The sequence below is a fragment of the Saimiri boliviensis genome, chromosome 13 (genome assembly GCF_048565385.1).
Source record: "Saimiri boliviensis isolate mSaiBol1 chromosome 13, mSaiBol1.pri, whole genome shotgun sequence".
Taxonomy (NCBI): domain Eukaryota; kingdom Metazoa; phylum Chordata; class Mammalia; order Primates; family Cebidae; genus Saimiri; species Saimiri boliviensis.
In genome coordinates this window covers 68,738,512-68,752,000 of record NC_133461.1, presented here as the reverse complement: position 1 = coordinate 68,752,000, position 13,489 = coordinate 68,738,512, and the positions used below count along the sequence as shown (strand labels likewise).

The following is a 13,489-nucleotide window of genomic DNA, read 5'->3' as shown; positions in this document are numbered from 1 at the left end:
CAGGGCCTCTGTAATGCCTGGCTGTAGCTGTGTGAAAGCCAGCACAGGTGTGGACTGCGCCCGGTCTTTGGAGGCACCAAAAATACTTCCCTGGTACATGGAAAGAGATGTACAATTTGTATTCACTTAAATCTAATTGTTCTCATGTAGGAAGCTAATACCTGTGGGATGAAAGAGAACGTTCTACAGCTCTCTGCAGAGGGAGAGGGGAGAGTCTGCTCTGCAAACATGACTGGTCAGATGTGTGAAATCATAAAGACCTTTCTAAAAGCCACTGGAACATCTACATAAAATCCACAATGTAGGCCAGACACAGTGGCTCACACCTGTAATCCCAGCACTTTGGGAGGCAGAGGCAGATAGAGGAGTTCAAGACCAGCCTGGCCAACATGGCAAAACCCCATCTCTACTAAAAATACAAAAATTAGTCAGGCATGGTGGCACGCACCTGTAATCCCAGCTACTGTAATCCCAACTACTTGGGAGGCTAAGGCAGGAGAATCTCTTGAACCCGGAAGGCGGAGGTTGCAGTGAGCTGAGATCACACCACTGCGCTCCAGCCTGGGCGACAGAGCAAGACTCCACCTAAAAAAACCCCTCTTTGTAATTTTGACACCTAAGTTCCTCTAAGCCTCTTTTTTTTTTTTCCCAGGCTACTTAGTCTGTTTACTGTGACAAGAAGGTCGGGATCATCCCTGCAGTCCATAAAGGAGCTGATTTACACTACTCTGTCCCCATCTTCACAAGCCACTGCCCAGTGGGAAAGCAGATGGATGTCAATGTGCAGCTGGTGGTGGCTGGGAACATGTTTTTCCCATGTCAAGGACTCTGTTTGATGTTTTGCTTGACTCACGCATTCAACAGACACTACTCTGTGCTGGGCACTGCAGGGCAGCAGGTTACATGGGGGCCCCGGAGCAGAGCCAGGAAGACAGCTGGAAACACTGGACCCTATAGCTGCCGGCCTCATCCCTGGGGCTGGGCCAACCCAGACATGCTCCAACAGGCTGCTCAACAGAAAGGACAAGGATGGGATTTCTATTACTATAGTGTGTTCAGGGATGCTACTGAATACTTTCCAAGTAGCCACACTTGTATCTCACTCAAAATCATGATCTGAAAACAGACTTGGGCATCCCACAAAGCCAGGCCATAGCAGGAGAAAGCTAATGTGGCCAAGGCAAGCAAACAGCATGCTCCAAAGACCCAACATATAAAAACCAGCCTTACCATGCTGCTTTACCTTTTTTTTTTTTTTTTTTTTTTTGGCAATGGAGTCTCACTGCAACACTCAGGATGGAGTGCACTGGTGCAATCTTGGCTCACTGCAACCTCTGCCTCCCGGTTTCAAGTGATTCTCCTGCCTCAGCCTCCTGAGCACCTGGGATTACAGGCACATGCTACCACACCCAGCTAATGTTTTGTATTTATAGTAGAGGAAGGGTTCCATCATACTGGCTGTGCTGGTCTCGAACTCCTGACCTCAAGTGATCCACCCGCCTTGGCCTCCCAAAGTGCAGGGATTACAGGCACGAGCCACCAGGCCCAGCTTATTCGTTTTTTTTTTTTTGTTTTGAGACAAGGTCTCACTCTGTTGCCCAAGCTGGAGTACAGTGGGGTTTTTCATAACAGCTGTATCAATTTACATTCTCACCAACAGTCTGCAACGGTTCCTTTTAACCTACATCCTCCCCAACATTTATATATATATATATATTTTTTGAGACAGTCTTGCTCTGCTACCCAGGCTAGAGTCCAGTGGTACCATCATGTACCTGCCCAGCTGCTCTGAACAGAACAACAGAGCTCACAGCTCAGTACTTGAACTCCTATAAGGGACAGGCTGCTCACTGCAGCCTCAACCTCCAGGGCTCTAGCGAGCCTCCCACCTCAGCCTCCCAAGTAACTTGGACCATAAGCGTGCACCAGCATGCCTACTTAACTTGTTAGTAGAGACGGGGATTCACCATGTTGCCCAGACTGGTCCCAAATTACTGGGCTCAACCAATCCTCTGACCTTGGTCTCCTGAAGTGCTAGTATTACAGGCATGAGCCATTGCACCCCATCAGAAGCAAGTTTAAACCTTATAATTCTTTGATTCAGTCTATACCTGTCTCATAAGTTAAGGATCAAGCCTTTGGATTTCATGGATGAGTGAAATAAAATAATAAAACTGGGGAGCCTGTATCGGGTTTTTTTTAAAGTGTAATTAAGTCTATCTTTAATATCATTTCATCAAGGAAAGAGAAAAGCTCAGAAAAAGAGTCTTTCCTAAGGGGGGCTGAAAGGCAACTTTCATATTAAACATATTGCTTAAGGGATATATTTAAATACTTTGAAAGCAGAAAAATCACAATGTCCTATTTTATAATATGTACACAATTTTCTTTCATCACAAATATACCAATTTTTCTATATCTAAAATACAATTAAATCCCCAAGATTTACTTTCTTTTTAGACTTAGTCATTGGCAAAAAATACACTTCACATAAATATGTTGAAAAACAACTTAATGGAGGATCCAAGATGGCCAAATAGGAACAGCTTTGGATTGCAGTTCCCAGCGAAAATGCAGAGGGTGAGTGATCACCGCATTTCCAAATGGATTTTTGCTGCCCACAGACCTGGAGATTCCTGGGTGGAAAACTACCACGAGTCTCCAGCACGGCTGTTTCAGCCAATGCAGCGGGTTTCCGCACAAAAATGTACAGAAATCCAGGCACCATTTCAACTGGCGGCTGGAATGCCTGGCAGACAGAGTCACCTGTTCAGCTGAAGAAAAGGGGGCTGAAACAGGGAGCCAGGTGATCTGGCTCAGCTAGTCCCACCCCGACAAAGACCAGCAATCTGAAATGCTCTGGATTGAGAGTTTCACAGCAAGCATAGCTGGACCTGGGACGGTCCAGCTCTGTGGGGGGAAGGGCATCCGCCATAACCAAGGCAGTCCACCACTACTGAGGCAGTCCACCATGACGGAGGCAGTGCGCCATTACTGAGGCAGACCACCATTACTGAGGCAGTTCTAACTATACCTCTATAAACAAAACTGCAAGGAAGTTCACACAGCAGCTGGGCAAAGCCTATGACAGCTCAGCAACGCCTCTGCTGGCAGACTGTGACTAGGCTACCTCCTCACTGGGCAGGGCATCTTTGAAAAAAGGCAGCAGAATGACAGGAACTTAGAAATAAAGCCCCACCTTCCCGGAACAGAGCACCTGGGGAAAGAAGGCGCCTCCTGCTTTGTTCTTTTTGCTCAGAATTGACTTGGCTATGCCGGCTCTCTTTTGGTTCCATATAAAGTTTAAGGTGTTTTTTTCCAGTTCTTTGAAGAAGGTCATTGGTAGCTTGATGGGGATAGTATTGAATCTATAAATTACTTTGGGCAGTATGGCCATTTTCACAATATTGATTCTTCCTAACCATGAGCATGGAATGTTTCTCCGTCTGTTTGTGTCCTCGCTTATTTCGTTGTGCAGTTTGTAGTCCTCCTTGAAGAGGTCCTTCACATCCTTTGTTAGTTGTATTCCTAGGTATTTTATTCTCTTTGTAGCAATTGTGAATGGCAACTCATTCTTGATTTGGCCCTCTTTAAGTCTGTTATTGGTGTATAGGAATACTTGTGATTTCTGCACATTGATTTTATATCCTGAGACTTTGCTGAAGTTGCTTATCAGTTTCAGGAGATTTTGAGCTGAGACAAGAGGGTCTTCTAAATATACAATCATGTTGTCTTCAAATAGAGACAATTTGACTTCCTCTTTTCCTAATTGAACACCCTTTAATTTCTTTTTCTTGCCTGATTGCTCTGGCTAGAACTTCCAGTACTATATTGAATAGGAGTGGTGAGAGAGGGCATCCTTGTCTAGTGCCAGATTTCAAAAGGGAATACTTCCAGTTTTTGCCCATTCAGTATGATATTGGCTGTTGGTTTGTCGTAAATAGCTTTTATTATTTTGAGGTATATTCCATCAATACCTAGTTTATTGAGAGTTTTTAGCATAAAGGCTGTTGAATTTTGTCGAAGATCCAGAGAACTGCAGGTGTGTGAGTCTGACCTACCGGGGGCCTTTTCAGAGATGGAGGCTGGTGTCAGCCCTTGGGCAGGCTCCCAGTTGAGCCTGCCTTGCCCTACGTATAATCCCCTGCTTTGGGTCACGGTTTTCCAAAGGAGCTCTAGAGCCTAATGGTCCCTGGCAACCCTAAGGCTTCAAGGGTGGAGGGAGGTACCTGTGCTCACTCCGTAATACATAAACTTTTATCCTTTGACCACGAGTATCTAAATTTACCTCTTAGAAACGGAACCAACTACATAGATTTACACAACAGTGGGTTGCATGCAATCTCAGAGTGCGGTTTGCCCAAGTGACCTGCTGAAACACAGCACAGCCCCAGTAACTTCACTGTGCCTGGTCTTGCATTTCCTCCAAGCCTTTACCAGACCCCACACAGATGAGCCAGCTCTCTCCTGCCACATCCACGTGGCTCATCACTATAGAAACCTCTAGCCCTATACAGTTAATAAAGGACCTGGAAACGGCTGGTTACTGTCGCATGTTTCCTCTCAAAAAATCCATGTGATAAATTCTTTTGCTATTGCCCTTTAATTAAAATTATGTTTTAAAAGGCTTTTTAAAAATCACAAACATTTTATATCCTAGAACCATTGTAACCGATGCCAGGGATCCCAACCTCAAGCAGAGTAAGGAAAGAGGAAGTAAGAGAAGCTTAAACTCAAATGTTGTCAGCAAAACAAACATGAGCCACTGGCAGACAGAAATTCAGAGGCAGAGCTGGTAACCTAACTTGAGATAACCTAACTAGTTAGAAGGAAACGACAGGAAAAAAGGAAGTATGTGTTTTAACACTGGCTTGTTCTTTTATATAATCATTCACAGCAACAACAAAAAATATACTGAGAGCCAGGTGCAGCGGCTCCTGTAATCCCAGCTACTCAAGAGGCTGAACCAAGGGGATCACTTGAACCCAGGGATTCAAGACTATGATCATGCCACTGCACTCCAACCTGGGCAACTGAGTAAGACCTTATCTCTCAAAAAATACATAAAAAATAAATGTGCCGGGCGCGGTGGCTCAAGCCTGTAATCCCAGCACTTTGGGAGGCCGAGGCGGGTGGATCACGAGGTCGAGAGATCGAGACCATCCCGGTCAACATGGTGAAACCCCGTCTCTACTAAAAATACTAAAAATTAGCTGGGCATGGTGGTGCGTGCCTGTAATCCCAGCTACTCAGGAGGCTGAGGCAGGAGAATTGCTTGAACCCAGGAGGCGGAGGTTGCGGTGAGCCGAGATCGCGCCATTGCACTCCAGCCTGGGTAACAAGAGCGAAACTCCGTCTCAAAAAAAATAAATAAATAAATAAATAAATAAATAAATAAATAAATAAATGTAAAGAAAATATTTTAAGCCCACCATGTGCTGAATGGACACTGAAGGAGATTAACGTCTATATTTCTGCCACCTAAATCCATATAAACCTGGATCCCAACAGTTATAATACTCTAAGGCCAGAAATTCAATAACTGGCATTCAGTTTTAGGAATCCAACATCTTTTTTTTTTTTTTTTTTTTTTTTTTTGAGATGGAGTCTCGCTCTGTAGCCCAGGCTGGAGTGCAGTGGCTCAATCTTGGCTCACTGCAACCTCCACCTCCTGGGTCCTGGTTCAAGCAATCCTCTGGCCTCAGCCTCCTGAGTAGCTAGGATTGCAGGCATGCGCCACCATGCCTGGCTAGTTTTTGTATTTTTAATAGAAACAGGGTTTCACCATGTTGGTTAGGCTGGTCTTGAACTCCTGACCTTGTGATACCCCTGCCTCAGCCTCCCAAAGTATTGGGATTACAGGCATTAGCCACTGCACCTGGCCAAAATCCAACATCCTTAAGAGATCTACATAACGAAGGAAAAAGATGCCTTGCCTCCAAGGTACTGGTCTTCAAAATCTATACTGCAGAACTCCATAGGTGAGGGAGGGGCCTCAGAGCCCACCCCCCAGAGTTAAAGAGGACGTTTCAATCTGGGGTTCACGATTCCCTTGGAACTCTGTCCAAATTGCTATGTGAGTATTTTAATTTTTCTGAACAAAAGATTAATAGCTAGCATCAAATACTTAAAAAGGTGACCCCAAAAACGTTATGAAATGCTCATACAGGCCTCCTGTGGGGACAGCTCTGGGACCTGGCTGTGGCAGCCACTCCCCTACGCCCTTTGGCCTGGGAAAGGGGTTGTGCATGGCTAAGCACTGGTGGTGGGCCAGGGGCCCCACACAGCTGCCAGTGCCACTTGGCATCCCAGCCTCCTGGGAAAGTTCCCCAAGCAGCTGAGCAGGCACAGGCCACCAGAGAACATCACCACTCCAGGCTTCTTAGAGTGGGTCACATTTCTAGTGGGTCTTTCCAGAAATAACAAATGGTTTAGTACAGGGGTACAAGGAGCTTTTCCTGAGCATACAATATTCTTAAGAGGATGTATTGACATGCTGGTTGTTAAGATGATGGTAAAAAGAATGAAAACAGGGCTCAGTTTGCTTGCTAAGTAACTGATGGATCGCAGGTCAGCCTGCGCAGCTTAGGGCTTCACATCTGGCCACATCAACAAATGGCAGAGCCCCCTGACCCCTGCAGACCCTGCCTTCTCTATTAGTGTGGTGAGGGTTACTGGGGGTGTTTCCCAGAGAAATACACCTACCTGTGTGAAGGAAACCTTTCTCGCAACTCAGAAATAATTAAATCTTCCACAAGGTGATCCGTTTCTGTCACAAGATCTGCAGCTGATGTTTTTGTTGAGACACGTTTTTCCTCAGTAAGGGCTTTCCTGATGATCTGAAATAAAAGTACAGAAGCTGGGTTAAACGTCCAAGCATCCTCCTCCCAGGCAAAAGAATTCTCCACTCCTTTGAGTCCACTCTGCTTTCAGCCTGCCATGGGGAGGGGGCAGCAGGTGTGGCTCTATGGGTCACTGCCTTCTTACATCACTGACCTGAGAGCTAGTATCACAGCCTAGGCTCTCTGGGTTCCTAGTGAGCTTTAATGTCTCAACCATTATTCTTTTTTTTTTTTTTTTTTTTGAGACGGAGTTTCGCTCTTGTTACCCAGGCTGGAGTGCAATGGCGCGATCTCGGCTCACCGCAACCTCCGCCTCCTGGGTTCAGGCAATTCTCCTGCCTCAGCCTCCTGAGTAGCTGGGATTACAGGCACGCGCCACCATGTCCAGCTAATTTTTTGTATTTTTAGTAGAGACGGGGTTTCACCATGTTGACCAGGATGGTCTCAATCTCTCGACCTCGTGATCCACCCGCCTCGGCCTCCCAAAGTGCTGGGATTACAGGCTTGAGCCACCGCGCCCGGCCTCAACCATTATTCTTTTACAGGACAGGCTCACTGCTTGAAATTATTTTGTCCTACCTGTGAAACAATTTTTGAGTAAAAGAAAAACACAGGGGTTTTGAAAAGAGTATGAAACTTCCTCCATAAGAACTGCCCAAAACAAGATCATATTACACACCTGTGTCCCATATAATCCCATGAATTCAAATTTAGGAGATTTCTGTATAAAGTAAAAGCTTATTTTCCCTAATTCACTTTATCCCATGAAATGGGATATGCCCTCAAATCTAGATTGCAAATGTTCCCACTGAGAACCCGGGAGAGCTAAACTGTGTTTCAGGAACCACGGCCAGCTCTCACTGCTGCTCTGGGTTAGAGCAGCCTCAGCTGTCAGAGTTCACGCAGGATCCACAGGGCTGAGCTCAGACACAGGCTCCGCAGCTGTGCAAGTTGCCAACACACTGGTCTACACCTATCACAGCTAAGTATAGGGGCAAGGACTGGGATGGCTCCAAGAACCCCAGGAAAACCCAAATGGGAAGGGATAAAGAGTGGCCAATCAGTCACTGGATACCTCCAGAGGGACCAGTTCTGGTCCAGCCTGGGCCTTTTTTCTCCTTTTTGTTTTGTTTTGTTTTGTTTTAGAGACCGGGTCTTTCTCTGTCACCCAGGCCAAAGTGTGGTGTCATGATCATAGCTGACAGCAACTCAAACCCCAGGGCTCAAGTAATCCTCCTATCTCAGCCTCCCCAGTAGCTGGGACAACAGGTGCTGGTACTGTACCTGGCTAATTTTTTATTTTTTGAAGAGACAGGGTCTTGCTATGTTAGCCAGGCAGGTCTCAAACTCTTGGGCTCAATCAATCCTCCCATCTCTGCCTCCCAAAGCGCTGAAATGACAGAGTGAGCCATCGGGCCCAGCTCTTGCCCATTTCTGTCCGTCAACAACCTGGTGTCTCCCTCATCATGATGACAAAATCAGGGCACCTAAAAACAAATTCAGAGCCTTCCTCCAAAACCAGTTACACCCCAAAATCCTGTATTTCTCTCAAAAGGACCATCAATTGGCCAGGTACCTAGACGTGATGTCCATCACCCTACAAGCTTCTGGGAAGCACGCACTGAGGACCCACTCATGCCAGGCCCTGTGCTGCCAGACAAAGCACATGGGGAATTCTACAGAACAAGCAGGAGCCCCCGAAACTCAGCCTCCCATGTGCTCCTCTCCATGCGGGGCCCACCTGCTCTTCTCATCACCTGCATCCCAGAGCTGGCCCATCCCATGCTGAGCTGAGGCAGTTTTTGTTTTAAGCCTGGTTGCAAAAATAACAAATACATATAATAGAAAATTCAGAGTGTGATAGCTCATACCAAAAACAGGCATACAGCGACCACATAGCCAAGTCCACTGGGTAGCCACAACTCCAGGACTTCATATTCCTACAACAGCCCCCAGCTCCCACCACCCAGGCTCTGCCTCTGGCCAGGGTTTGCCAGTTCCTGCTCATCGCTGCCAGGTCAATTTTATCAAATCACCAGTTTGCACACAGCACTATCTCAACAAATCAAGCTCCACAGGCCTTGTTTGTGACTCACACTCCTCACATGTGGCTCCCGTGGCACCTGCCCATGCTCCAGAACCCTCAACTCTGAGCCAGCCAGACAGGCCTTTGGCACAAAGCTTGGCTCATATGTGGCCACAGTGATTCCGGGCTTGTGTGTGTCTCTGTTGCATATCTATGAGTGTGTGTTCATGTGATGTGGGGGAGTCAGGGTGTGTGTGTCTCTGTGTGTATCTGAGTGTGTGTGTGTGTTACTGTGGTGTGAGAAGGTGCACATCACAGTAATATACACACACTATGTCTATCTCTTTGTGTGTGTGGTGTCAGTGTGGTGAGGGAAGATGCAGGGTGTCTGTGTGTCTATGTGTGTCTCTTTGGGTGCATATGGATTTCTGGGTATGTGTGTGTTGCTATGGTGTGAATGGATGTAGGGTGTGTGTCTTTATGTCTATCTATGTGTGTGTGTGTGTGTGTGTGTGTGTGTGTGTATCTCTGGGTGTGTGTGTGTGTGTTGCTGTGGTATGAGAGGATGCAGGGTATGTGTCTCTATGTCTATCTCTGTGTTTGTGTATCAGTGTGGTGTAGGAATATACAGGGTGTGTGTGTCTCTGGGTGTCTCTAGGTGTGCGTGTGTGTGTGTGTGTGTGTGTGTGTGTGTGTTGCTGTGGTATGAGAGGATGCCGGGTATGTGTGTCTCTATGTCTATCTGTGTGTGTGTATCAACGTGGTATAGGAAGATACAGGGTGTGTGTGTCTCTGTGTGTATCTCTGTGTGTATCTCTGGGTGTGTGTGTGTGTGTTGCTGTGGTATGAGAGGATGCTAGGTATGTGTGTCTCTATGTCTATCTGTGTGTGTGTATCAGTGTGGTGTAGGAAGATACAGGGTGTGTGTGTCTCTGTGTGTATCTCTGGGTGTGTGTGTTGCTGTGGTATGAGAGGATGCAGGGTATGTGTGTCTCTATGTCTATCTCTGTGTGTGTATATCAGTGTGGTGTAGGAAGATACCAGGTGTGTGTGTCTCTGTGTATGTCTGGGTGTGTATGGATTTCTGGGTGTGTGTATATTGGTGTGGTGTGGGGTTGTGGGAAGTGTGTGCAGGGTGAGAAAGACACCCCAACCAAGGGACACAGCCCCAAAGAGGGTATGGCAGCAGAGCCTCTGGGATCTCATGGAAGGGCAGGCTGTGGCTGCACAGGTCTGACTAGAGTCTGAAAGCTGCCTTTCCGGTAAGCTCTAGGGTGATCCCGATGCACGTTACTCACTTGAGTAACACGGGGCTAGAGCAGGTTCTCAAACCCTCATGTGAAGAAGGCCACTAGGAAACCAAGATGTTCCATCTCAGCAGGCAGGGGTGCAGGTGGGGTGAGGGGCTCCAAGTTTTGAACCAGCACCCCCAGTTCCAGGAACCCCACCCAGGACCACCAGCTGAGGAGACAGCGGCTTTACTTCATGCTTGTGGCATCCCCACATGGGGAACAGCCGTAAAGCGACCTGCAAGTGTGGATAGCATTCCAATCATCCACGCTTGCAGCCTCTGTGCAGCAGCTGGAATTTTCAGACCCCAATCACATCAGATCACTTTACCACTCCAGAAAATGATCCAATGGCTTCCTGCTGCTCACAGCAAATCCCAAGCCCCAGGGCCCTTGGAAAACTCCAAATCCCAAATCCCAGGGCCAGCTCTTCACAGCTCACTTCCAACAGGTCAGCCTCAAGTTGCTCTTTAGCTTCGCTCTGGGGTTTTATCACTGATCCTGACCAAATTTGTTTCTGCCCCAGGGACTTCCTGTTTTCTGGTTCTTCTACGACTTATCTATCCCATCTGAAACCGTCCTTCCTGTCTGTTTTGTTGTTGACTGTCTCTCCCAGGCAGCTCCTGAGAGCAGAGCTCTTTCTGCTTCCCCGCTGTACCCTTAGCATGAGGAATGCTCCCTGGCATTCAACAGGTACACAGAGTTCTTTGAAAGAATGAATAAAACATACACTGGGCTGCTTGAATAGACTATGCAACATTTTTCCAAACTGGAACATGTGTCTATGTGAGTGCTGACCACCCAGGTCCTTCGGTCTGGCTGTTTTTCTGGTTGCCCTGTTGAAAAGATCCAGTGCCTCCATCCACGAGTCCCACCTCCTGGAGCCTGACCACATCTGCTTCGTGCACTCTCCCGGCACAGCCAGACGCGCTTCCTAAAACACTCACAGTGACCACGCATCTCCCCAGCAGAGCACTTGGTGGCGCCCTGTCACTATGTGGATAAAGTCAAAACCCCCGAAAGGGAGCATACAATAGCTTCCAGATTTGTCCTTGCAGCAGAGACCATTTGACTCCAAAAGTCCAGTATCCCCTTCTTCCTTTTAGGAACAGAACCCCCAAGTTGGAGCAAGCACAGAACCACCTCGCAATCTGCATGCCATGCCTCCCACAGCCTCAGTACCAAGTTCTGACCCAGAGGATGGGACTGGAAGCAAGACCTGCAACTTCTGAGTCACTTCCTCAAAAGGACACTGCCTCGCACTTCCTCGTGTCCCTTCCCCCTTGCCACAGGCTACAAAGTAGGTGTGCTGCCTATGCAGGAAGAGAAAACCTTGGAGCAATGAGGGAGAAGGAAGCTGGGTCCCTGGGTGACTTCATGGAGCAGACCGCCCGACTCCCATACCTCTAACTAACTAGACTTCACCTGCTCCTTTACTGGCCTCTGTGAAGAAACCAAACCATCAGCCCAGCAGCTGTGGACCTTCCCTGATCCCTCCTTTCTCAGCTCCCCTCTCCTCCAAGCTTTGAGAACGCCATGGCCCTGCCACACGTTATCACTCATCCTGGAGTCTCCCGATGGAACCGGCACTGCCGTCCTCAGCCAGCCCACTGTCCTCCTCCCTTATGACTCAGTTCAAACACCACCTTCCAAGAGGAGTCTCCAGCTTCTGTGGGCAGAGAAGGGCACTTGCCCGACTGTGACTGCAGCACTTAACGCACACCACCAACCGGCACCCACAGCACTTACCACTCCATGCATCTGCCCAACCCGCCTGGGTGAGGAATACTGCCCTCTCCGTCCACCTCCAAGTCACGGTGCAGCCGGCATGGGGGCTGCCACACAAGGGTCTCCAGAAACACCTGCTGAGTGAACGCATGAAGAGTCCTTGCCTTCTGCACACTGAGCTCACAGTTAACTAAACACTAGAAGACTTTTTAATAGGTACTCGGTGTCACCTTATCTAAGCTCGCCGGTATTTATGCACTCAGTTTTCCACACTCAAAACGTACACAGCTGTGTGTGTGGAGGACATGGGTGCCGAGGGCCCTGGGGGCAGCCTGGAGAATGTCTGCTGCAATCTGGATGTACCCCCCAGGAAAATGGGCCCAGTCATAAAATACAGAGTGGGAAGAGGTATAGAATCAGAGGCAGGACACTGTGTTGTGTTATGCTGCTATTTTTCTCTTGAGACACGGTCTCTCTGTTGCCCCAGCTGGAGTGCAGTGGTGCAATCTTGGTTCGTTGTAGCCTTGACCTCCTGAACGCAAGCAATACTCCTGCCTCAGCCTCCCCAGTAGCTCCATCTACAAGCATGTGCCACCATGCCCGGCTCATTTTTATTTTTATTTTGGAGAGGTAAGGTCTCACTATATTGACAAGACTGGTCTCAAACTCTTGACCTCAAGTGATCCTTCCGCCTCGGCCTCCCCAAGTGCTGGGATTAGGATGTGAGCCACTACACCCTGCCTTCATGATCTTTTAAAGTATTAACTATTTTCTGATTTTATTAATATTTATTACTGCAGTTTCTCTGATGGCTTTCTTTGTGGGTGTGTCACGAGGCCAGCCACAGGGCTCCAACATGCCTGTGCCTCCTAGCAACAGGGCAGGTGACCCTGTGGCCAGCCTCTCCCACTAGACCTGGCCTCACCATCCGGCTGCTGTCTTGCGTCAGGTGTGCAAGGCAATTCCCACCCAGCCAGGGCCGCACACCCCATGCCGGGCTCAAGCCCCCGGGATATCCTCCCTCCCACACCTCCATGTCTTCGGACATGATGTCCCTTGTGCCTGCAGTGACATCCCTGAATACCCCCTGCCTGTCTGTGATCTCAGCCTCCACCTACTCCAGCACAGCTCCTCCAGGAAGCCACTCGTGTGGCTGTCCGCCCACTGGTCTGGCTGAGGCCCCTCTTCTAGGTCAGCTACTACATAACCCACTGTACTTGGCCACTGCCCTGTCCCCTACACTGGACCGTGCACTCCTCCAGGTTGGGAACTCTGCATTTCATCCCAGTAGCTCCAGGAACTACCCTCACCCCAGGCAGGGGGCTGATACCAGCGACACGCACTCATATGCGCCAGCGGAGGCGTTAGAAGGTGTACGCGGGGGCCTTGCACGCATCGGGGCTGCGCAAGGTAGCTTCCTTCAGTCACCAACAGACAATGACACTAAGCTAACCTAAACTCAGAAGGCCTGTCCTGTAGCTCTTCGTGAAGAAGATGCGTATGAAAAATTCCCTTCTAGGATGTAATCCTTGTTTTCAGCAGTTTCATAGCATCAGTGGGAATAGAGAGGGATAAAGTACACTCTAGAATCAGACAGTTCTGAA

At 48.3% G+C, this 13,489-nt stretch overlaps 1 protein-coding gene across 1 annotated transcript in view; it reads right to left on the bottom strand.

Moving 5' to 3' along the window:
* Nucleotides 1-13,489, bottom strand: part of IMPA2 (inositol monophosphatase 2) — a 53,549-nt gene that overhangs the window by 28,776 nt on the left and 11,284 nt on the right. Inside the window, exon 2 of the mRNA XM_039463818.2 lies at nucleotides 6,706-6,839. Within this exon, the coding sequence (XP_039319752.2) occupies nucleotides 6,706-6,839 (134 nt within the window). The remainder of the gene's footprint in view (nucleotides 1-6,705; nucleotides 6,840-13,489) is intronic.